The sequence below is a fragment of the Heteronotia binoei genome, chromosome 16 (genome assembly GCF_032191835.1).
Source record: "Heteronotia binoei isolate CCM8104 ecotype False Entrance Well chromosome 16, APGP_CSIRO_Hbin_v1, whole genome shotgun sequence".
NCBI lineage: Eukaryota > Metazoa > Chordata > Lepidosauria > Squamata > Gekkonidae > Heteronotia > Heteronotia binoei.
Window position 1 is genome coordinate 23,820,068 of NC_083238.1, and position 24,796 is coordinate 23,844,863.

Here is a 24,796-nt window from a genome sequence, read left to right on the forward strand (position 1 = left end):
CAGTTGTACACTGACTACCGAGCCCAGCTCAACTTTGATCTCACTGGTCCACCGTATAGAAGCACAAGTTAAATCCCTATGTCGTGATGTTGGAAACTATCCATTCTCCCACGATACCGATTATACTTCACTATCCTCAATAGAGCCCCAAATCATCTCCAGTTCTGATGATTTATTACATCTACCTGCAGAGGCTCCTCTCCCAATAATGATATTCAAAAACTCCACCAAAAATGGCAGTGTATTTCTTGACCAGGGGAGAGTTCTGGATATCGGGGGTCCAACTGACTATTCAAAGGTGCCCAAGAACCAGTCCTAAAAAATTTATCCTGGAAGAATTGCAGGTTGGAAGAAAAAGGTGACTAGCACAGATTTATGGACTTCCCTCAAACAATTTGATATTATATCATGCCAGGAAACTTGGGCTCAGAGTGAAATACAATTTGAAGGTTATAAGTCCTATTCCACGCTAGCAGAATGTCATACGGATCATCGTCTTGTACGCTGCAATCTCCGTCTTCACTTTAAACCCACACCCAGGAGAGGAGGTATCCCTCGGAGGAAGTTTCAGGTTGGCAGCCTCCAGTCAGCCGAAGTTAAAGCTGCCTTCCAGGCAAAACTCCAGTCAAGAATTGAGGACCTCAGTTGCCCCACAGACCCTTCTCCAGAAGCACTCTGGGAACACCTAAAAACTACCGTCCTGCAGATCTCTGAAGAAGTCCTCGGGTTCTCCACAAGGAAGAACAAGGACTGGTTTGATGAGAATAATCAAGAGATCCAAGAATTACTGGCAAAAAAGAGATCTGCCTACCAAGCACATCTTGCTCAGCCCTCCTGTCCTGGGAAAAAAGCAACCTTTCGCGCTGCATGTAGCAACCTCCAGCGCAAGCTTCGAGACATTCAGAACGAGTGGTGGACCAAGCTTGCAGAGAGAACCCAGCTGTGTGCAGACACTGGTGATTTAAGAGGGTTCTACGAAGCCCTGAAGGCAGTATATGGTCCATCATATCAGGCTCAGAGTCCCTTGCATAGTGCAGACGGCCAAGTGCTCCTCACAGACAAGGCATCCATATTGAACCGGTGGTCGGAGTATTTTCAGGTTCTCTTCAGTGCCAACCGCGTAGTTCAAGATTCAGCAATCCACCTCACCCCACTTCAACCGGTGAAAACAGAGTTGGATGAGATCCCCACCCTAGAAGAGACTGTTAAAGCCATCAAGCAACTGAAAAGTGGCAAGGCAGCAGGAGTTGATGGAATTCCACCAGAGATCTGGAAGCATGGGGGCACAGTACTACATAGCTCACTTCACAAAGTACTTGTCACCTGCTGGGAACAAGGCAAATTACCACAGGACTTTCGCGATGCAATCATCATCACCCTATACAAGAACAAAGGGGAAAAGTCAGACTGCTCCAACTACCGGGGGATAACCCTGCTCTCCATCGCAGGCAAAATCCTTGCCAGAATACTCCTGAACAGACTGGTGCCCACCATTGCAGAAGAACTCCTCCCAGAGAGCCAGTGCGGCTTCAGAGCTAACAGGAGCACCACTGACATGGTATTTGTTCTCAGGCAGCTCCAAGAGAAATGCAGGGAACAGAACAAGGCTCTGTATGTGACTTTTGTCGACCTTACCAAAGCTTTCGATACCGTTAGCAGGAAAGGCCTGTGGCAAATCTTGGAACGTTTAGGATGTCCCCCAAGGTTCCTCAGCATGATCATCCAGCTACACGAAGACCAGCGAGGCCAAGTCAGACACTGCAACGACCTCTCGGAGCCCTTCCCAGTAGGCACAGGTGTAAAGCAAGGCTGCGTTCTCGCGCCAACTCTCTTTACGATCTTCTTTAGCATGATGCTTCAAAGAGCCTCAGTAGATCTAGATGAGGACGATGGTGTCTACATCCGCTATCGCATCGATGGCAGCCTGTTCAACCTGAGGCGACTAAAGGCACACTCCAAGACAATGGAAAAACTCATCCGAGAGCTACTGTTTGCTGATGATGCTGCACTCGTCTCCCACTCGGTATCAGCTCTGCAGCATATGACGTCCTGCTTTGCAGAGGCTGCCAAGCTATTCGGCCTAGAAGTTAGTCTGAAGAAGACAGAAGTTCTCCACCAGCCTGCACCCCAGGAAGATTATCACCCTCCCTGCATCACTGTGGGTGAATCAGTTCTGAAGACAGTCCAGCAGTTCAGCTACCTGGGGTGCATCATCTCCTCAGATGCCAAGATCGACAAGGAGATTGACAACAGGCTGGCAAAGGCAAACCGTGCATTTGGCCGACTGCACAAAAGAGTGTGGAGCAACAAGCATCTGAAAAAAGGCACAAAGATCAATGTTTACAAAGCGGTTGTGATGACAACCCTCATCTATGGCTCCGAATCGTGGGTTTTATACCGTCATCACCTGCGACTCCTTGAGCGCTTTCATCAGCGCTGCCTTCGCACCATCCTCAACATCCACTGGAGTGACTTTGTGACCAACACTGAAGTCCTCAAGCGGGCAGAGGTTACCAGCATCGAGGCACTGCTGTTGAAGACGCAGCTGCGCTGGGCAGGGCATATTTCTAGGATGGAAAACCACCGCCTTCCCAAGATTGCCCTGTATGGCGAACTCTCCACCGGCCATCGAAATAGAGGGGCACCAAAGAAGAGGTAGAAGAAGAAGAAGAAGAAGAAGAAGATATTGGATTTCTATCCCGCCCTCCACTCCGAAGAGTCTCAGAGCGGCTCACAATCTCCTTTACCTTCCTCCCCCACAACAGACACCCTGTGAGGTGGATGGGGCTGGAGAGGGCTCTCACAGCAGCTGCCCTTTCAAGGACAACCTCTGCCAGAGCTATGGCTGACCCAAGGCCACGCTAGCAGGTGCAAGTGGAGGAGTGGGGAATCAAACCCAGTTCTCCCAGATAAGAGTCCGCACACTTAACCACTACACCAAACTGGCTCCTTGAAGAAATCCCTTAGCACCTGTCACATCAACCATCACCAGTGGTCTGACCTAGCCTCAGATCGCAAAGCATGGAGGCACACCATCCACCAGGCTGTCTCTTCCTTTGAGAACGCACGCATAGCTGGTCTTGAGGACAAAAGGAGATTGAGGAAGAATCGCACTGCTACAGGACCAACCCTAAATCAGACTTTTCCCTGCAGCCGCTGTGGCCGGACCTGCCTGTCCCACATTGGTCTTGTCAGCCACCAGCGAGCCTGCAGCAAACGTGGACTATTGCACCCTTCTTAAATCTTCGTTCGCGAAGCCAAGCCGAGAGAGAGAGAAATTAAGCTTAAGCAAATGGGCCGCTGTAGAGCAGGCCTGTGTTGTTTAATTTCTTACCAGATTAAAGCAAAAACTACCTTTCTGCCCCCTTGCTCTTCGCTGGCCCAGGCGCTTTTGCTTAAACTATCAGCCCTAACATTAATAATGGTTAATGTATATTTGCCCCCTTGTCTAAACAGAGGAGACCTTTCAGCACAATGAAACAGTTTTAGCATGTATATTGAGAACCTGGAGCAGGAGTACCCCTCTGCCAAATTTATAATTATGAGTGATTTTAACACTAGAATAGGTAATGATAATTACATGTGATGTGAATCCTTGGGTCTTGACCTGCATGACTCCCTCTCCGAATTCCTGATTTTTTCAAAGAACTCTAAGGACCCCCATGTTAATGCAGCGGGAGTATTTCTGGCAAATTTTTGTATCCCCTCTAATAAATCTATATTAAATGGGTCTGTGCAACATGACTTGCTGGGGGAGTACACATTTAGTTCCAGATTAGGCAGTAGTGTTGTCGATTATGTTATTGTTTCTCCCAATTGAAGAAAACTTATTGTGGACTTTTTAGTGGGTGAGAGCTTGGACAGCGACCACTCTCCATTGATTACCTTACTAAAATTTGAGGCTGTTAGTCATTCATCTCTGGGTCCTGTCGATATGCCTGCCCCTCCAAGAGTCAGATGGACAGAGACAGCTCAAGAAAGCATTAACCTTTTGCTCCAAACAAATAAATTAATGGAATTAAATCAGCAACTGGTCGAAGCTGCGGACCCTTCTGAGGCCCTCAAATTTATAGCAATATAACTTCGGCTATAATTAACTTTTATAAACAGCAGTCAACCGCTAAATCCAGCCCCCTTGTTCGGAAGACAGGCCCATGGTATGATGAGGAACGCCAAAAACTGAAACGCCAACTGCATGCAGTATATCGCACTTATCGCAACAGCCTCACTGCTAATATCCCCCTGAGCTACTGCGAACTGAAAAATAAGCTTAAAGATGCAATGGCTCATAAGAAAAGGCAATTATCTATTAGGAACTGGGTTTTACTTATTAGTGCCTCTACTGCTTCTAACAGTAAGCTTTTCTGGTCATTAGTTACTGGTGCTTCTGATGTGAAGAGCCACTGTTCTAGACATTCCATTCCTGCTAAGGTCTGGCTGGACCATTTCCATCATTTATTTTTTGACCCTCTGACCACTGTATCTGATCAGGAGGAACAAATCCTGATCTACCTGAATGGCCCCCTGTTAGTCCTAATGAGATTAATAATCTCATCAGTCATTTGAAGGCAGGGAAGGCCCCAGGCCCAGGTGGACTCCCACCAGAATTATTTACGAACAATTCTGACTAGTGGACTTCCCCTCTGGCGACTCTCTTCACAGTGATCGATAAAGCAGGGACCATGCCTGAATCATGGACAAATTCCATAGTTGTCCCAATTTATAAGAAGGGTGACCCACAAGAACCAGAGAACTATCGCCCAATTCGTCTGCTTGACATAGCAGGCAAATTATATGCGAGATACCTCTTGGGAAAACTCACTTCATGGATGAAAGAGCAAAATCTCCCAAGTAGGGAACAGATCGGATTTTGTCCTGGCAAGTCTACAATGGACCTCTGTATAATTCTTAACCATCTGATAGAGAAATACAGTGGTAGAAGGGGAAGAAGGCTGTTTGCGGCCTTCCTTGATTTAAAAGGGGCATTTGACTTTATTCCCAGGGATCTTCTCTGGAACAAATTGGACATCATGGGTCTGGATAAACGCCTACTTTTTCTTATTCGTAAAATGTATTCCCTTAATAGCTGTCAAGTGCGATATAACGACCTAGGTGCATTAACTTCAAAGATCATTTCCAGTCGGGGAGTCAAACAGGGCTGTATTCTAGCCCCCGATTTGTTTAATTTATCCCTGAATGATCTGGCCCCCTCTCTAAATGCTATTGATAGTCACTCCCCCAAACTTGGGCCATCCGTTATCCCTTTATTGCTCTACGGCAACGGTGCAGTTGTACTGTCACGTTCGCAGAAGGGCCGCAAGCGCCTGTTACTTATTAAAATACTTATATTCCACTTTCCCCCATGGCCCTCTGTGCTTACAATTTAAACAGTGTGTGATAAAATAAAATTGCAAATGACAAATCACAGTGTAAGGCTGTAAGTAAGGCTTTCATTAACCTCTCACTGGTGCCGCTGAGGCACAAAAGGGATATAATCACCTAGAAGTTGTCCTCCCCACTCCGCATTACAGTTTGCAGACAGTTAAGCTGTCTCTGGTGACTTCAAGTACCAGCTGAAGGGCAGGGCCAAACAGTTTCTGTAGCAAGATATGGTAATCTTTGCTGGTCTCTGGATTTGTGTTTAACCTCATTTAGTTTAGTCTTACCAGGTCTGTGTGAGACTTCTAATCTTTGCATCATTGATCCTTCTTACGTCTTACAAAATGTCTTAGGAATGGGCCCTGGATGCTTCTCTACTGTGCTCTTAACACTTTCCTCGTCTTAGTCTGAAAATTGGTTCGTATGCCAGCCTTACCTAGAAAGCCCTTGCACATAGTAAAAAAAAAAGAGGGAAAGGTAGTCCCCTGTAAAAGCACCAGTCGTTTCCGACTCTGGGGTGACGTTGCGTTCACAACGTTTTCATGGCAGACTTTTTATGGGGTGGTTTCCCATTGCCTTCCCCAGTCATCTACACTTCCCCCTCCAGCAAGCTGGGTACTCATTTTACCAACCTCGGAAGGCTGAGTCAACCTTGAGCTGGCTACCTGAACCCAGCTTCCACCGGAATCGAACTCAGGTCGTGAGCAGAGCTTAGAACTGCAGTACTGCAGCTTTACCACTCTGCGCCACGGGGCTCTTTCTTGCACATAGAGGCATAAAAACATGATCTTGTGTTCATCTGTTTTAGCTGCACATACATGTGCTAAGAAGCCCTAACTGTCTTTCAGTGTGTGCACCTGTAGCCACAGGCATTTGTACAGTTGCATGGAGAAACCCATGCATTAGGTTGAGAGGTTTTCACATGCTGCAAGTGCTTCCCATTTAGGGGGAAAAAATTGAGGTTGAAGTGCTCCCAGGCCACAGAGCCTCCATTCTACCTCTGGGATTCCGTAGCCACTATTGTAGTGTATTGGCGTAAACTGCTTAACACAGCAACACGGTATTTGTTCTGGCTTTGAATGTTCTCTTGATGTAATAGATGCCGACCTCAGAATTTCAAAGTGCTTTACATTATCCTCTATAGAAGGCTGGTATTTAGTTGTGTAGCAGACAGGAAGTGAAAAATTGTAGCTTGTTAAGGCCACTTAATGATCTTGTGACTAAAGGGAGTTACAAATGAAAGCAGTTGAATATGTAGCTTTAAACTGGTGATTGTACTATAGTCTCATCTGTTGTTGTCTCCTCTCAGATGAAGGTATGTTACACTTTTCCTAACCTAGGCACTTCCACGGAATGGGCAGAAAGTGCCATTTTTGCCAATTGTCACCTCATACCTTGTCCTCCCCCCACCTCGCCCACAATGCTGTTCTGTGGGGGGAGGAGTCATTGATCCTCCCCAGAATATGATTTGGAGGGGCACTTTGGGCTATAATTTGGGAGAGGAGACAGGAAGCCGTATGTGAGAGTTCTCCATCATTCTCAAACTACAGAGGTTCCACCCCTCTGTTTTGCAGCCTGAGTGCTTCCTGAAAGGTCCTTGGACAATATCAGCAGAACGCACAAGTCTGTCATTTGTGGTGTCTTATAGAAGCAAACAAAAATAAGTAATAAACTTCTGAAAGTTGCCAAGTACATATTTTCTGCCATAAGTTGACCTTGATTCCTCCCCCCCCCCTCTGTTTTACTCCCGGCCGTGACACTGACAAGGTGGTCATAATCCATCCGACAGTTTATAACCTCTTTCCTACTTGCAGGGAGTAAAAAGCATCTGACTAGAAGGGAATACATGGGACAAGTTCCTTGCTGACTATAATTTTGTTGTCATTTCAAGTATTCCAGTGGTATAATTGATGTGACAGGACTGGGCTTTAAACATAGTCCCTTAGCTTGTGCTCACTTTCAGTTTTAGTCTCTCTGTCATTCAATTTGACTAGGTAAGATGTAGGTGACAAATATATACATGTCTCTAAAGTTACATGGCCTGTGTGTTTATATGTATATAGAGAAAGAGATGGATATTTAACTCCTGATATATTTTTATATAAAGCTTAAATTTATTTTCCTTTCCTTGAAACATGCGGTAATTGGTGTCACCTTACGATAGAAGATAGAATTAGTGGGCTGCTGGCAAAGTCAGCAGGAGGCTGTCTCTTTTTTTATTAATATTATAATTAAATAATTTTCTGGAAAAAGGCCAAAACTCGGATGTGAGTTGATCGTGACTTGTCCACTGTTAACTTGGCACAGTCGCTTGCGTCTTCTACAAAGAATTGACTTTTGGCGTCCTGTTTTTACAGGTTGTTATCGATGCCTTCAGATTGATCAATGCTAATATGATGGTCTTGGGACATGAACCAAGACAAACAACTTCAAATCTGGGTCACTTAAACAAGCCGTCTATCCAGGTAAAATTTACTGTTTGGTATTCACCTTGAGATGTGCATGATTCTTGTGGCTCAAAATGTAATCGCTGACCATTTTGTTCCCATTCCTCTTCTGTATGTATTTCAAATGAAAAGAATTTAAAAGACCACATTTTAGGTTTATGAAATACTAAATATTGCCACCAAGATACAGCTGCATTTCATACAGAACAAAGATGTACATAATAGGTTTATTCTCAGTGTTACCATTGCTATGACTTTTTAGTACAGTTATATGTTATTCAGGAGATCACATGCAGATTACCGTATTTTTCGGACCATAAGGAGCTCTGGACCATAGGACGCACCTTCCTCCTGGGGGGCGATCTGCTGCCTCCGCCTCCGATCCCGGCGCTTCCCCCAGGCCTGCCTGCCTGGCTCCAGCTTCTTCCAGCAAGCGCTGGGATCGCTCCACGCTGCCCCCACCGCTGTGGAGGGGGCAGCGTGCTTCCTCCATGCCTGTCTGCCTGGCTCCAGCTCTGATTCTTAAAGCAAGCGCTGGGATCGGAAGGCGGAGGGAGCGATCCTGGCGCTTGCTGTAAGCATCAGAGCTGGAGCCAGGCAGACAGGCACGGAGGAAGCACGCTGCCCCCTCCACAGTCGGCACTCGCGAAGCGCTGGGTTTGCGGTGGGGGCAGCGTGGAGCGATCCCAGCGCTTGCTGGAAGAAGCCTGGAGCCAGGCAGGCAGGCGCGGGGGAAGCGCCAGGATCAGAGGCGGAGGCAACGGATCCCCCCCCCGCTGGGTTTGCAGAGGGGGCGGGTCCTTCCTCCGTGCCTGTCTGCCTGGCTCCAGCTCTGATGCTTAAAGCAAGCGCTGGGATGGGAGGGCAGAGGGAGCAATCCTGGCGCTTGCTGTAAGCGTCAGAGCTGGAGCCAGGCAGACAGGCACGGAGGAAGCACACTGCCCTCTCCACAGCCGGCGCTCGTGAAGCGCTGGGTTTGCGGTGGGGGCAGCGTGGAGCAATCCCAGCGCTTGCTGGAAGAAGCTGGAGCCAGGCAGGCGCGGGGGAAGCGCCGGGATCAGAGGCGGAGGCAACAGATCGCACCCCCCCCAGGAAGGTACCTTCGCTCCATAAGACGCACACACTTCCTCCCCCCATTTTTTTTGGGGGGGGGGAGTGCGTCTTATGGTCCAAAAAATACGGTAGTTTCATGCTATTCATGTCTTTCTCAGTGTTTGCTTAATAGCTTGTCTTACTTTCTGTTGGTCTTAGTTTTTCTTATGACTGCCGAAGACCATAAGAGCAGTCACTCAAGTCATAGACATACTTAGAACATAACCATAAAACCAGAAACTTGTGAGCAAACCAGTAAGTCTCAGACTCAGATACCTTAGAAAAAAACAGAGTGGTAGTTTTTTCATGTCTGAGAACTTACTCAAGGTGAAATTAGGAACATGTCTTGGACTTGCATACTTCTTCCTGTGCCCCTAGCCAAGCAGTGAATGAACTGGTAGATCTCACTCATCTGAGTTCACTTCTTATCTCCTACTCATAAAGAAAGGATCTCCCTCACAGTCTTGAATTATTACTATCTTGGAACCAAAAGAATGTCTGAAGAGGCTCATAGATGTATATTCCTGAGAATACAGTTTATTTCAGCGGAACTTCCAAATGACTATGGTTTAGGATAGTAACCAATCTGAAACACATTTCCTTTTTTTAAAAAAATGCCTGCTATATCATGCAGTCTGGCATCTCTCTGTCTATCTTTCTCTCCTCTAAATAAATCAGTAAAACTCACAAACTGAGTACAGGAGAACTGGTAACAGGAGATCAGGGCTGTTATTGAAAGCACGAACCTCGATCTTTTTTACTTTTAAATTTATATTTTTACGCCGTTTCTGGAAAGATAAGGGGATGGGATCACTGCAGCGTACTCCCAAATAAATCTTGTCAAAAGATGGAGACTGGCACTCCTCTATTTGGCTTTCAGTCTTCTGCAGTTAAGGTTGGGGATGGGGGCGGGGGCTTTCTGCATGGAAAGCATCTTGTTTCTTCAACAACCGTTCCCTCATGAATGATGTAACTTCTTTGTCATTGCCATTCTTCCGCACTGATGCCAAAAAAATTATTATTTTTCTTTAAAATGCTTTTTAAAAGGCCCAGATAGTTGCAACCACAAAGCCTAATTATTTCTCTGAAGATTAATTACAAGAGCACTAATAGCAGCACATGCTGTAAACACCGCCCTTGCATTTGAAAACAGCCGAGCCCCACCATCAAGCTGGAATCGGAGTTCTCATTCTCACCTTGGAGACTTCCGATCTAGTCGTAGTTAAACCCCTCTGACATCAAAACACAGACAGACCCGTTGATTGTTTCATCACAGATTCCCTGTCTAACAATAGTTCATATAAAACTCATATCTCAGTGCGCATAGTATTCTTGCTTAATAGGGCAGAAGGATGGTGCTCTTTATATGAGTTAGCGCAAACTGCAAAGTATAATGAGTATGAAAGAACCGACTAATGTTTTTTTATTATTATTATTATTGGATGCAGGCAAGCCTGTGCTTGTATCTTTCCAGAGAATACATTATTGGGCTTTTTTAGGTAGTATGTAATGACCTCTTGTGTAAACTCCCACAGTGTCCTACTGCTTCATTATTTTTTTTTCCTCTTTAGAAAGTTGTTATATCTTGCTCTCCAAGCAGCCATTAAAAGCCTAGCCAGCTTTTGCTGGCCCTGGTGTGTTGCTGGTTCTAAGCCAGCACTGAACCTGCTGCATATTTCCCTGCTTCTTTTCTTATACTTTGGCTTAATGCGTAGTGGTCCTTACAAAACGGAGGGCAGCATTCAAATAAGCGATTCCCTTGCGTTAGGGGAGATAGGCCTCTCGGCATGATAGCTGATTGCAGCAGCTCCCATTTCTGAAGTGACAAGGAGCTTTTTGGCTTCAAAGGCGACTTGTCTTTTCAGCAGCGAGGAACTGCTAGAATGAAGAGGGGGGAAAAAAGGGGAGGGGAACTGTCATCAAATACCAGCATACTCCCATTTGCAAGTGTGGTTCTCCTTTGTGAACATTTAACATTTCTTTGGATCCTGGCCAGAAGTTGTTGCACGGATGTATGTAACTTTCATTTCTTTCAAAATGCATATGACAGATACTTGTCTCGTCATGTTATGCTTTATTTTTTCTCTTTTGCGTGATTGCTCAAAAATTACAATTCTGGGCTGCCAGCTGTAGCAAGAATCGGTCCTGTCCTATACGAAGTTCTTAATTTGACTTTTTGTCCCTTTCACCCTTCGGTTGCATCCGCAGGAAATGCGTATTGTGTTTTGATGGAGTTGCAGGAACACAGCAAGATTAGGGGAGGGACGGTGGCTCAGTGGTAGAACATCTGCTTGGGAAGCAGAAGGTCCCAGGTTCAATCCCTGGCATCTCCAAAAAAGGGTCCAGGCAAATAGGTGTGAAAAACCTCAGCTTGAGACCCTGGAGAGCCGTTGCCAGGCTGAGAAGACAATACTGACTTTGATGGACTGAGGATCTGATTCAGTATAAGGCAGCTTCATATGTTCATATGCATGCATGAAGACACCTTGCGCATCCTCCTTTCCCAGTGGCTTACAATACTCTAGTAAACAATACTCTAGAACTGGAAGTTACATTTCCCCAACTTAATAAAATGCCTGCAGCCTACCCTCCACCAGAAGTCCTCCTAAAAGTTTTAGTGTATGGTCTTCCCCTCGCTTCCCCTCACTTCCATTCCATAGAGTGGGAGCAATGACAAAGGAAGCAGAGGTCCTCTTCAGTGCCAGACAGGCCATTTTATTTTACTTAAATACTTGAACCCCACCTTTCCGTTAGGCTCAAGGCAGCTTTAATAATAAACAGTTAAAAGGTGGCAGTCTTTTGACATAAGCAAAGATACCACCTATTAATACGTTCTAGGGTTTGCCAAATGCACAATACTCAAGTATATCCCGAGGTCCCGACTTAAACTTTAGCCACATCCACGCACCTGTTTCTGCACGTTGCTGTTCTCTTAGCTTCTTCTGCCTTCAGCTGCTTCATGGCAACAATGCTGCCTGCCTTCCATGGCTGTTGTACAGATTGCTGTGATAATGTACATGGCTTTGAGCTTTTCTAAGCAGAAGGGAAGATTTTTCAGTGTCATGATTTCAAAGGGCAGGCTTGAAGAAAGGTTGCATTTTCCCATAAGGAATGAATCTCTTTGAATGCTTGGAATGAACTTTGTAAGAGCCAAGTGTCGTGCAGAACTGTTTCATTCGGGAAAGAAATGCATTTTTTTTTAAAAAAAGGAGAACTTCATGAACAAAAACTGGTGGTATAAATCAGATGCGCTCCCGACATTTCTAGCATACTGGATACACGGGGGCATTTTACTTATCCTGTTTTTCCTCTCTTTTTCTAGGCTTTAATTCATGGTCTGAATAGACATTACTATTCCATTACTATCAACTACAGGAAGAATGAGCTAGAACAGAAGGCAAGTTTATTTTTCTCCCTCTATGGTGTTTTCAATTATTTGCTTTAGAGAGTATTTTTAAAAGTCATTGCAAATTATTTAAGCTGATGACTTAGAGGCATGCACCGGTGCTGTGATCTGAATTTTAATTTCCGATCTCTTCCACCATCATTGTCTATCTCATTTTTCTCCTCCTGCTCCTGTATATTATATAGCACGTGCATTGCCGCGCCACATGAACCTCAATCTGTACTCTTGCAGGAAACTGCATTTCCTCCAGAAGGTATCTGCATGAATAACCGGGGAATGCTAAATAAGTTGTTGGTGGAAATCAGTCTGTCTTAATTAGCTGGTTTAGGAGCCTTTTTGTTTAAAATGACAAAAAAAAAGTGGGCATTCTGTTTTTTAAAGCCATGTCTTTCTGCAAGCTTGTCTTCCATTTCTGCAATGAACCTGTTAATTTTCTTGCATTTGTTATTATTTTTTTAAAAAAAGACTCGTGCCTTATTTTCTTGCTTGGTCTCAAATTCCTTATAATATTAAAAAATAAACGTTGTGAAATCAGACTATGTAGAAAATGCTCCAAAGTGATTCAGCTTGACTTGAATGTTTGCGTCCATGTCAACATGCTGGTCAAGTCGCCAGAAAACTTGGCTTTCTGTAAAAAGCCTGTTGAGAAAGGCAGGCTATTTTTGAGCGCCATAAATCCCTGCATGATGGAGCACTTGTGGGATTGGCCTAGGGGATGTATGCCTTAACATCAGGATCACCGCTGAAACAACCTCCATGCCAAAAGCTCACAAACTGTCCAGTCCAAGGACACAATTCACTGATCTTAATGGGCTGCAAAGGGGGGATGGGTATGCATAGCTGTGCTTTTAGAGAGCTTTAAAAGCAGTGTTGTGTAATGGCAATCAACTCATGCAGCTGCCACAGTATAGTCTGTAAAGATGCTTCTGCCTCCCAGTACCCATGAGTATGAGGGAGTAAGCCGAGAGCCCAGCCATATATCCCAAAGAATCTGAATGCTGACCTAGGGCTGGAGAGATCCAAGTTCAGATGTCCACTCAGCTACAAAGTTCACTGAGTAATCTTGAGCCAGTATCTCCTCCTCTGTCCCCCTCTCCCTCCCCCGCCACCAGCATGGGGGCTGATTTGAAGATAAAATGGAGGAGGGGATAACCTCTGAGTTCCTTGGAAGAATGACAGGATGCATCAGCAGACATAAAACATGTTTAATAATAATAATAATAATAATAATTTTTTATTTATACCCCGCCCTCCCCGCCGAAGCAGGCTCAGGGCGGCTATGAAGCTATGAAGCATGCATAATAAGGGAAGTATATGCTTAATATGACAGTCTGGTTAGTGAGTTTTCTTTGGGTTTTTTGAATTTTATTTTTATTTTATTAAACTTTTATCCCACCCTCCCTACCTCAGAAGCTTCACTCAGGTTCACTGCAAAGTGCTTTCACTGGGTTCCATTACAATGTTAAAGGTGTATGGTCTCTCTTTTCTTTAGATAACAAGAAGAATGTCATTGTAGGACTGCAGACCATTATCGCCCAAGTGCAGCATCAGTATATCTAGTTCTCAACATGGCTGTGGCGATACTGCCATCCAGAGACTGGAGCCATGGACAGACAAGACAGATCTTTCTACAAACCTGAGAAAAACTCCAGTTTGCAGAAAAATCTGAAATGCAATAACTATGATGATGATGATGATGATAAGAGAAGCAGCATCTGTAGCTTTAAAAAAAATGTCCTCTAGGTGTTGTGGGTGTTTTTAGGTAACCACAACAGACCTTGGTTTCTCTCCAGTGTTATTTTGGCCTCTGAGTTGACCTCCGCTCCCCTCCCCTTTGACCTGGAGAGGAAAGCTCATCAGGCCTGGGCCCAGCAACCACCGACATGCAACTTGGGTAACTCACCCAGGTACGGCAATGGCTGAAACTTGATGCCACAAAACTTATGTGGGCCTGGTAGCAGCTTGTGCAACTTGGCCTGGCAAGAACTTGGGCCAGTCATTCTCTCTCGGCCTAATTTACCCGATAAGAGTTGTTGTGAGAATAAAATGGATGAGAGGAGAATGATGTGAGCGAAAGGTTGGAGTATCAGTGAAATAAGTTAATAAGAAGAAGTTGAAGGCTGTTGGTGGGGCAGATAAAAGAAAAGTCTGTTGGTGAGTGGAAAGGAGAGAAAGAAGCAGGGGAAAGGGAGGGGATGTGGTGGACTGCTAGGCGGAGAGAAGGATGAAATAATGTAGGGAAGGGATATAGGATAAAATGAAGCGACCCCCTCCCCACAAGTTCTTGTGGGTCCACACTTGTTCCTTTCTAATTTGCAAAGTCTAACCTCTCCCCAGTGCACCAGATCACTGTAAGATACGATATTCACAACAGACTCCACCTAGTTTATGGATCATTGGCAATAAGGTTGACTTAATGCCTCTGTACAGATGTCCTGCTGTCCTTGGAATTGCATGGAAATTAACAAAAGGCGGTATTCAGTCAACTGTCAATATGTCTGTCATTTTACTGAAAGTAATGAACCCAGACAGAATCCAGCCTTCTCACTCAGAGCCAATTCCTTTGGGTTCACAAGACTCAAAAGTGTTAAATTCTTTTGCTGCTTTGCAAAGCCCCTAACACACCCATGATATGCACAGGCAGACAGATTTGATAACGTGAGATTGGGGTGTTTGTATAGGGGCTGTGTTTAGTGCATCGCTTTCCGCAAGGCATCGAGAAATGTAGATTCAGAGCCGTTCCCTCTCATGTCATTTCCTGTACTAAGTTTTTCTTTTTTCCTTTTTTTTTTGCTCCAGCTTCTGGAGTCTGGACCTTAACCACCGTGCCCCGCCCCCCCCCCCCCCCCCAGGTTAATTCCGTCTTCATTCATTGCACTGCAAGCATTTTTGCTAAGGTGATAACAATAATTGCTGAGTGTGACAAGGAAAAGATTTTTGGATTTGGGATGTTTCCATTACCGTGTATAGCCTTCACCCCAATGTGCTGGCATCCTTTCAGTGTGATGTCCATTTCCCCATGCCCGTGACTTTGTTCTCATGACTGAGAATGGGACCTCAGCAATTCTGACACCAATTATGTGTTGGAAGTTGATGGTCTGGCTGAAGGCCTTGAAGCCACATGATCACAAACAATTTTTAGCACTTAATCAAGGTCTTTCAGAATCTCCCTCTGAGGGTAGCCTCCGGTTTCTCTATTACTTTATATCCCAGACAGCTTCTGTCGCATCAGATCATCTCCAAGGCTATGGGTACTTATGAGTAGGGTAACGAGTCAATCTATGTAACAGGGGAAGAGTCATCTAGTGGAGGCCCATGTAATTCAGACTTGGCAACAGTGTTCTGAATGCCTTCCCATTACCGGCAACTGTCTTATCTCTCGGCAGTGATCATTACGAATACCAGCAGGCATCAGAGGTCTGCAGGATTACTCATCTGCCATTGTCTTTTGCAGTTCAGATCCTGTTGCAGAACAGAATTTGATGTAAAGGTTCCAGCTACCATGATACCGGCACTTAACCATTGCAAAATTTCTCCAACTTTAATTGACTGAGTGTGCATCTGTTGTTATCCATTTAAACCATCTGAGTATCTGCTGAAATCGGATACACTTTTTTGAAAAACTGTGTTGTGACTGAGCTACTTTTTTTTTTTTGCAGATGTTGCTGAATTTGCATAAGAAGAGTTGGATGGAAGGGTTAACTCTCCAAGACTACAGTGAACACTGCAAACTTAATGAAACAGTAGTGAAGGAAATGCTGGAGTTAGCAAAGAATTATAACAAGGTACTTTCTCTCTCTCTCATGACTGTATTAGGACCACAGGAGTTGGTGGCATTCAACCAATGGGAGTTCCTGGGACTGAAGTATTGGTCAGCCAGTCAGCTCATCTTCTGGCTTGTGTTCTCAGGTGATCTGTTAGCTAGGCAACAGCAGGCAATGGCAGTTGTATGCGATTCTGCCCTCTGGAAGAGCAGGAAACTGATTTGGTCCCCTTTCCCCAAAGTGGAGAACCCCAACCTTTGTTTTCATCTTAGCCAAATGGCATGGAAAAGACTGAACCTCAGTCCTTAAAGACACCTGGAGTATGCTCTTGGAGACCCCTAGGTGCTCCTGGACCACCACTACCCCCAAATTTTGGAAATGCTAATATGAGAAATAAGCACACTCAGAACACTTACAGCATCAGTGGGAATGTGTTGTGGAGGAACCATCATGGTTTCCCTGCCACCATATTTGAAAAATATAGTATCCCCTCAATAGAAGCATTGACTGAGGAATGAGACTGGATCCCACGCAGATAACTAAAGAGTGTGGATCTTGACTGTCACCCTGATGCACATGAGTTGGTACTGTTGTACAGCCTGAAACCAGCATAGTTTAGCTTCCTTTTTCCATTGGAAGTGTAATTCTTTAAAGGATGCTGTAGCTTTATGTTCGGTTTTAAGAAAATAGTGTTTTAATGTTTTTGGCTCTGGAATTAATAAGATCTCAAGTGTTAACCTTTCCCACATTTTCTTCGCAGGCTGTAGAGGAAGAAGATAAAATGACACCTGAACAGCTGGCAATAAAAAATGTTGGCAAGCAGGTGAGGTGTAATGAATTATACTGACGTGAAATAACATGGTTTGTATATTTTTGTTTAGTCACATGCTGATAGAGTCCTCCCCCCCTGCTTCTTTTTAACTTGGTACAAAGGGTTCACTTATTTCCACCGGAGCAAATGATTGCAAGTCTCTTGACTTAAGGTAGTCTCAATAACAGACAGAACCGCTACCATTTGTTACCTGCCATGCTTTCATTGTGGTACATTTTGAATCTAAATAAGCACATGAGGCTTTAAAAGGAATCCATACGATTTCTGTTGTTGGGCTGAACATCCACCAAAAGAATAAGCAAATCTATTTCTGTAGCCGGCAGTTGTGGAACCGATTGCCAGTGCATGCGCAGCCTTTTAAGTAACGTTGGTGTTCCTTCGCATTGTAAAACAATATAGGTTCGCAGTTGTAATAGTGAGGGTGTGTTTTTTATGCATGCTGTTGTGTGAGGATAAAATGGAGGAGAGGAGAATGATGTAAGCCAGGGGTGGCCAATGGTAGCTCTCCAGAATTTTTTTTCCTACAACTCCCATCAGCCCCAGCCATTGGCCAAGCTGGGGCTGATGGAAGTTGTAGGCAAAAAACATCTGGAGAGTTACCGTTGGCCACCCCTGATGTAAGCCACTTTGGGACCCCATTGGGGACAATGGTGTGGTATGTATGAGTTAAATAAATAAGACCTGGGCCTTGATCTAGAGAATTGTGTACCTCGTAGAGCTTTGAACTCTTTATGTGACAAGCAACGCACACACACACTCTAGAAAACTGAGAGGAGACTCGGTAGTGATCTATTTAGGGGATATGAGTTTCCTAGCTAACGGATCCTAGCTAACAGATCCCCTTACGCTTCATATTATTGCCACAGACAATCCGCACTCTGTAGTACTGTTTTATTGGAAGTCCTACGCTGTTGATTTTATTTGACTTGCATTGTGTAATCTGCCTTGAGTTCCAGTGAGAAAGATGGACTATGAATAACATCAATCAATGGTGGCTGTAAGGACCAAACTTGTTGAATAAAGCAGCAGTTCCCAACCTTTTCAAAGTGGCACCCACTTCTAAACATACTGTACTTTTGAGGAACCAATTGCAAAGTAGCTCTATGTTACTTTCCTCCTTCCCAATGTTAAACACAGGAACACCGTAGATAATAATTCTGTAATGGAATTGGCCCAGTCCTGCTTTCCCATTGGCTGTGGTGTGCACTCCATTAGTGATTGGCCCATGAACCACCAATCAGTCGCTCTGCTGGCTACGCTCCTCTCACTTGCCCAATGCCAGACTCAAGACAGACAAGGAATGGGCTACTGGGAAAGCTACTAGGCAGTAGCTGTTGCTAGGCAACCAATCTATCAGTAAACGGCAACCAAGCTTGGCCCTCTCAGTAAAAGACAATGGAGAGGCCCTTTCCAGGTCTCTGTTGGCCTTTGAGGGAGAACTCATTGGGTCCAGTTCTGACTAGGGATGCCAGTTGCAGGTTAGTGGAAATTTTCCTGGAGATTTTGTGGTGGAGTCTATTGAAGCCAGAGTTTGGGGAGGGGAGAGGCTTCAGCTGAATATAATGCCATATAGTCCACCCTCCAAAGCAGTTATTTTCTCCAAGGGGAGAGATATCTGTTGTCTAGAGTTCAGTTGTGATACCAGAAGTTCTTCAAGCTCTACCTGGAGGTTGGCTACCCTATACCTGTCTGCTTGCTACTGCTGCTGGGAAGGAAATAGGGTTGCCAACTCCAGGTTGGGAAATTCCTGGAGATTTGAGGGGTGGAGCCTAGAGAGGGTGGGAAGGGTTTGAAGAGGGGGGGACCTTCAGCCTAACCTACATCACAGGGTTGTTGCGCAGATCAAAAGTGGAAGAGGAGAATAATGTAAGCTGCTTTGGTCCCCACTGGGGAGAAAGACTGTCCTTTTCCTAGGCAGTGCCTGCAGGGAAGGAAGAAGATGGAAAGCTGAAGTCTGATCACTTCCCCTACAGAAAACAGCTGCCTTGGGTGGGTGGAAAGACATCAAGGTTGGGGGTAGTGAATGCCTTCACTTGGGTAAGTGGGCGGAAAGACAGCAAGGGTGGGGAGGGGGGCACTCGCCCAGAGCCTCTTTCTAGAGCCCATTGTGTTTCCCCTCACAAAGGGCCTTATTCGTAGTCCATTAATAGTGAACAAACCTATATTTTGCCTGAGTAGTATTTATAGATATACAATATAATTCAGGGGTCCCCAGTCTCCTTGAGACTGCAGGCACCTTTGAAATTTTGGAAGGGGGTGGCAAAGGGTAATACTCAGTATGAGGCAGCTTCATGTGTTGCATATGTATTCAGAAAAGGAGGACTGGAAAGAAGAACCTTAAGGCTAAGAAGCTTAGGAGCTGTCAAAGGTTTTCTTGCCAGGTTTATGCTAGAAATCAAAACTACACTTAGCAAAATGGAATCTCCATTGAGAAGCCTAAAACTCCTTGACTGAACCTGTTCAGTGCTGCAAGCCAAAAGTCTGCAGATATAAATGTAATTCCATGGCAAACCATGAATGTGTATTTTGCTTGCAAGTTAGAAAGTTTCTAAAAAGAGCATTTTTAGGCTTTTTTTTCAGGATTTTTTTTCCCCATATCTCACTGTTGTTCCTATCTGTATTTTATGGTTTGTTTTCATTTGTTTAATTGGAAAGCACTTTTGTTTTGAGTGAGGATATCTTAAAATAACATGGGATGAAGTCCCAGTTCCATTGGAAGCAAATGGCAAAGCTCCCATTGATTTCAGTGGAGCCCAGATTTCATTAATGAACTTGATAAATGAATAAGAAGAAAAAGGCAGCATTAAAATAGATGCTTCTTGAACTTGACAATTTGTGGTGCATACCTAGTTCTAATGTATATGGCGATACATATTTTAAAATTTTTGAAGTTCATGAACTATCGCTTTGCACACACATGCCCCCCAGGTTAGGCAGGCATTTTTATAAAATGTATTCATACCTGCCTGAGAGCAGCTTCCATTGTTCTCTTCTTCTCCCTTTTAGCCTTAAAATAAGCTTGTGAGGTACGTTAGTGACAGAGTGTGTGACTGGCCCAAGATGGGTTTTGTGGCCAGTGGAGTGTTTGGATGGGTGCACAGGCCCCACCCATCTCTGATGGCTTTCAGGCACTTGGGCAGCTCAGGGTGCTTGGAAATATCTGCTTTGACCAGGGTGCTTTGACCAAGAAGTTTGGGAACTTGGAATGCACACAAGGTTCTGGATTAGGGTCAGTGTGAACAAACTGCCTGGAATCTGACAACAGCGATCCACCCACATTCTTTCGAATCTAATGCACAATACTAACTGTGCCCCCACCCCTCTCCCTACTTGATGGCACTAGCATTTAAATCAGGGGTGTCGAACTCATTTGTTATGAAGGCCGGATCTGACATAAATGAGACCTTGTCGGGTCGAGCCATGTCAGGCCAGGGTGTGGTGTGTACCTATTTAAGATTAGGTAGCAGAGATACAAACTTTATAAAGAACACAGACAAACACAAAGATTTTTTTTTTTTAAACTTAAAACATGCTTAAAACACTAGCACTCGTTTGGGGTTGTAATGGCTTACTAGCAGCTTCTGTTCAGTTGTGCTAGTGTGACACTAAAAATGGGGTGTGTGATAACTCCTATAAATAACATTCTCTGTTTATATTTTAGGACCCAAAACGTCATTTAGAAGAACATGTGGATGTGCTGATGACTTCCAACATCGTCCAGTGTTTAGCAGCTATGTTGGATACTGTTGTGTTTAAATGATGACTCTTCTGCTCATCGGGGCTGTTTTCTTTCTATAATCATCCATTGTTTCGAGCACTGAGACTGAGATAAATTTGGATGCCAAAGACATCTGGCATCATTTGCAGTCTAAGAGCAGCGCTGTAACACCTTTTCGTCTTTGTTGTGTAATTACTTTGGGACTTTTTTTTTTCATGCCTGGGTCTTCACAGATTCCAACACAATTCAAGAACACCAGGTTGGAAGATGTGTGTTAATATTTTCATTTGACATTTGAGGGAAATCAGCAGTAAATATATATATTGATGGTTGCTACTACATAATTTTGAAAAAAAAAATCTGTAACCCAATTTGTGTTCTGGTGGTTTTGTTCCTATATCAGGAGAAAAGATCTATGCTGGCGCTGCTGTGCAGAATTCATGCTTGAGAACAGATTTCAGTGACTTGGTGCTTCACAAATGAAACATGGTAACTTGTGGCATAGATTTGGTTTTGCAGCAGCAACAACAAAGAACGCCCCTTAGAAAGAAACTTGGTGTTTGTCCTAACAATAAATGCAGTCTGATTGGCTTAGGAAGAAAAGAGAGCAATTCATTAGTCTGGGTGCATTGTTGTGATTACAGAGCTTTCCCAAGTTCCTCTTTCTAGAACAGTCCATGTAGATCCTGGGGCCGTACTAAGAGGAACGAAACAAAACTGCCCTCTCCTCCCTCTTCCGCTGATGGACTGTTCCACCCAGGCTATGTAAAGCTCTTAGCTGTGTTGCTTGGTTGATTCCGTGCTCTCTGCAGTCAGAGCTTTCCAGGTCAGACAGTTCTGGTTTCCATTCTGTTTAGATTTTAACCCCTGCTCTACAAGAGGAAAACAAGCAACAGTATGGAAAATACCTTGCATTTTCCATGGCCTTTTGATAAACAATCTCTCAAGGATGGGAATCAAGCAGTGGAAAGTGGTATTTAGTGTTACTTTGGAAAAGAGATACAGCTAATTTGGCTATGTTTAAATAATGGTTGTTCCACTGGATGTGAACCTGGAGGACACATTTATGGGATGACTGAAGAAGAAGTTTGATCTTTGAGCAAAGCATCTTGAGCCCTAGAATGCGGCAGAGGAAATCGATCTTAGTTAAAATGCTTGTGAGAACCTGGAAAAATGAATCAAGAAAGAGGCTGCAGTGTCCCATGACAGTGTTCCAAATTCTAATAAGGAGTTTTATATATTTCTTTCAAACAGTTCACACACAGAATTCAGTATTTTGAGAAGCTCTGTGTTCATTATTTTTTCACCTCCATCTTTCAAAGGGCAGAATACAATATCTTAAGTTTTTACCAACACTGCCATATAGGATACAAATTCCATTCCCCGTATTTTGTAAACCAAGCACAAACATGGAGACATCAGGTAAGCATGCCAGTGTATTAGTTTTTCTAGCTCCACATGGGTAGCCATGTTAGTCTGAAGCAGTAGAACCACCTTGAAGACCAACAAAGCTTTTTTTCAAGGCACGAGCTTTCATGTGCATGCACACTTCTGAATAAGTTTGGTTTGAAACTAGTTTGGGGTAGTGGTTAAGCGTGCGGACTCTTATCTGGGAGAACCAGGTTTGATTCCCCACTCCTCCACTTGCAGCTGCTGGGATGGCCTTGGGTCAGCTCTCGCAAAAGTTGTCCTTGAAAGGACAGCTTCTGGGAGAGCTCTCTCAGCCCCACCCACCTCACAGGGTGTCTGTTGTGGGTGAGGAAGATAAAGGAGATTGTGAACCACTCTGAGACTCTGAAATTCAGAGTGGAGGAAGGGATATAAATCCAATTTCTTCCTCCTCCTCCGTTCTTAGTTTTCCTAGGTGAGAGAAAGCAAAATTTCTAAATGTCTGGCAGTGAATTGTATCTCAGTCAGCATACACATGTTGGGTAACATTTACTGCATCATTACACTAGTGCCATATGTAAGCCTGCCTTGTTCTAGTTCCCAGTCCTGCTGTCAGGGGCAGAGGGGCATGAACTTCCAGGACTTCACTTTCTCGTTCCACTTTGGACAGAGAGTGAGCACAAAGCAAATGGATGCTAGAACTTTTTAACAAAACCAGTGCTGTCGGAAACGAAAAGTTCATACCATTTTACCTACAGAAGGGATGTGAACGTTATATTCAGTACAGCTGAACATGCTGCATAATCTGAACAGCAATACATACTAGAGAGAGAAGATTACAATTTCCCAATCAAAGAGCCACACTTTGGCAATCCCTGAACCCACGTGGTGGGCCAGATGTGGTTAATCGTCATGTGCCGCTGTCTCTGAGTCCTCACTGGTTCTATGCAAACTGGTTTCCAGCAAGCTCCTTTTAGAAGCACTTGACCCAAGCATGTTTTCACTTGGAGCAGTGCTGCCCCATTCCATAGGGTAAACTATTCTGCAAACTCCCCAGACTTTCAGAAGTGAATCGCTCAGTGTGCTGGTCATTACAAATCCCTTTCCTGAAAGTAGCGTTTGTGTAAATGCTGCCCTTTTCCTGGAAAGTGTATAAGAAAACACGGACACAATAGAAAAACTAAAACATGCTGCTTTCATTCCCCCCCATTTGAGTGGAGAAATACAATGAAAGGCAGGATTGTCACACGGCATTTGTGGTTGCAGGCAACTTTTCACTCATCCTTGCCTTCGAAGAGTTTCCAAGCAAAGAACAGGAGCGACTGGACACGTTTCAAACTATTTCAGCAACTCCATATTGCACGGGCTTTAAGTTCTTCCTTTTCAGAGCTTCCATGAGAAGTTCTAACAATTTACTGTATATTAAAAAGATCTGGTCATTAATCTACCTCCAAGGAATCTGATGGGAACAATAATAAGACCAAAGCTAGAGATACTTTAATTGGCAAGCAGATGCTAATGAAAATTTGTTTAATAGTGTTAACAGTTGGCTACGTGATCATGAATGTTCCTTAGGCCTGACCTCCATTGTGTATTTTTCGTTGGCAGAACGTGTTTCTCTTCGCGACGCTCTTCTTGTTCTGCCAAAGATAATGTGTATATGGGATAATATAGATGTAAGGAAAAGCATAAAAGTAAACACGAAAGAAAAATAGATGGTTTCTTTGAATACCTTGCTCTGTGCCAAATTGCGTTCTTGAAATTTTTGGAGCGGTTGTGAATTCTTTGGAGGGATGACTTTGCTGGCAGAATGACTCAAACCCTGGGACATAATCGTATGGACTCTGCTGCCGCTTCGACAATTCAGTCATAAACAAAATTACCATGTCTGTTGAAGCATTCACAGGCTCTACTGTACAAGAGCCATCCCAAGCAGTCACACCATTTTACATCAATTGACTTCACCAGACTGAATCTACATTCTGCGGAAGGACCAGCTGTTTAAGATGGCATTATCAGGGTTACATACGGAATGGCCTTCATACCAGATCAGTGCTTTCTCCACCCTCAATATAACTGGCAAAGGCTCTTGAAGGCCTTGTGGTGGTAGAAGAAAATGCCAGCAAGTCACAGCCAGCTTCCTTAGGTGGTCACCCATCCAAAGGTTAACCAAGGCTGACTCTGCTTAGTTTCTGAGGTCTGAGGAATGCCTCATACAAACGTCTTTTCCAGACCTGCCGTCTGAGGTCACTGTGTGAAAGACACCAGAGTATTATATCTGAAGTCTGCAAACCCAGTGTGTGTGTGGGCGGGGGGGGGGGCAGTCTTGAGTGGTAGTGCTCTCAAACTACCAGAAGGCCTTTTAGTTTAACTCTAGTTTGAGGCACATCCGAAATATAGACAAGGAGGGGCTGTGGCTCAGGAAGAGCCTGTGCTTTGCGTGCGGAAGGTCCCAGGTTCAATCCTTGGCATCTCCAGTTAAAAGGGCCTGGCGCCAGACGATGTGCAGGACCTCTACCTGAGACCTTGGAGAGCCATTGCCAGTCTGAGTAGACAATGCTGATCTTGATTGGAACTGCAATCTTAACTCAATACCAACTAGCTTCAATTGTGTGGCCAAAGCAGGGATAAGGGCTTTATTTTGAAACTGGCTTTAGGGTTGCTTTCAACCAAGCCAATGTACATTGCTGCTTCTATTAGTGATACCAAGGCTAAATGGCAATTCTGTTTAGGAATAAACAGTTTTTAAGAGTATTGTGAACTCCCACC

General features: G+C 44.4%; 1 protein-coding gene across 1 annotated transcript in view; it reads left to right on the plus strand.

Moving 5' to 3' along the window:
* PSMD14 (proteasome 26S subunit, non-ATPase 14) overlaps positions 1-21,009 on the plus strand; it is an 87,388-nt gene extending 66,379 nt beyond the window's left edge. Inside the window, exons 8-12 of the mRNA XM_060257359.1 lie at positions 7,737-7,844; positions 12,241-12,315; positions 15,984-16,109; positions 16,849-16,911; positions 20,582-21,009. Of these exons, the coding sequence (XP_060113342.1) occupies positions 7,737-7,844; positions 12,241-12,315; positions 15,984-16,109; positions 16,849-16,911; positions 20,582-20,680 (471 nt within the window). The 3' untranslated portion in view covers positions 20,681-21,009. The remainder of the gene's footprint in view (positions 1-7,736; positions 7,845-12,240; positions 12,316-15,983; positions 16,110-16,848; positions 16,912-20,581) is intronic.
* Positions 21,010-24,796: the final 3,787 nt, after the last annotated feature.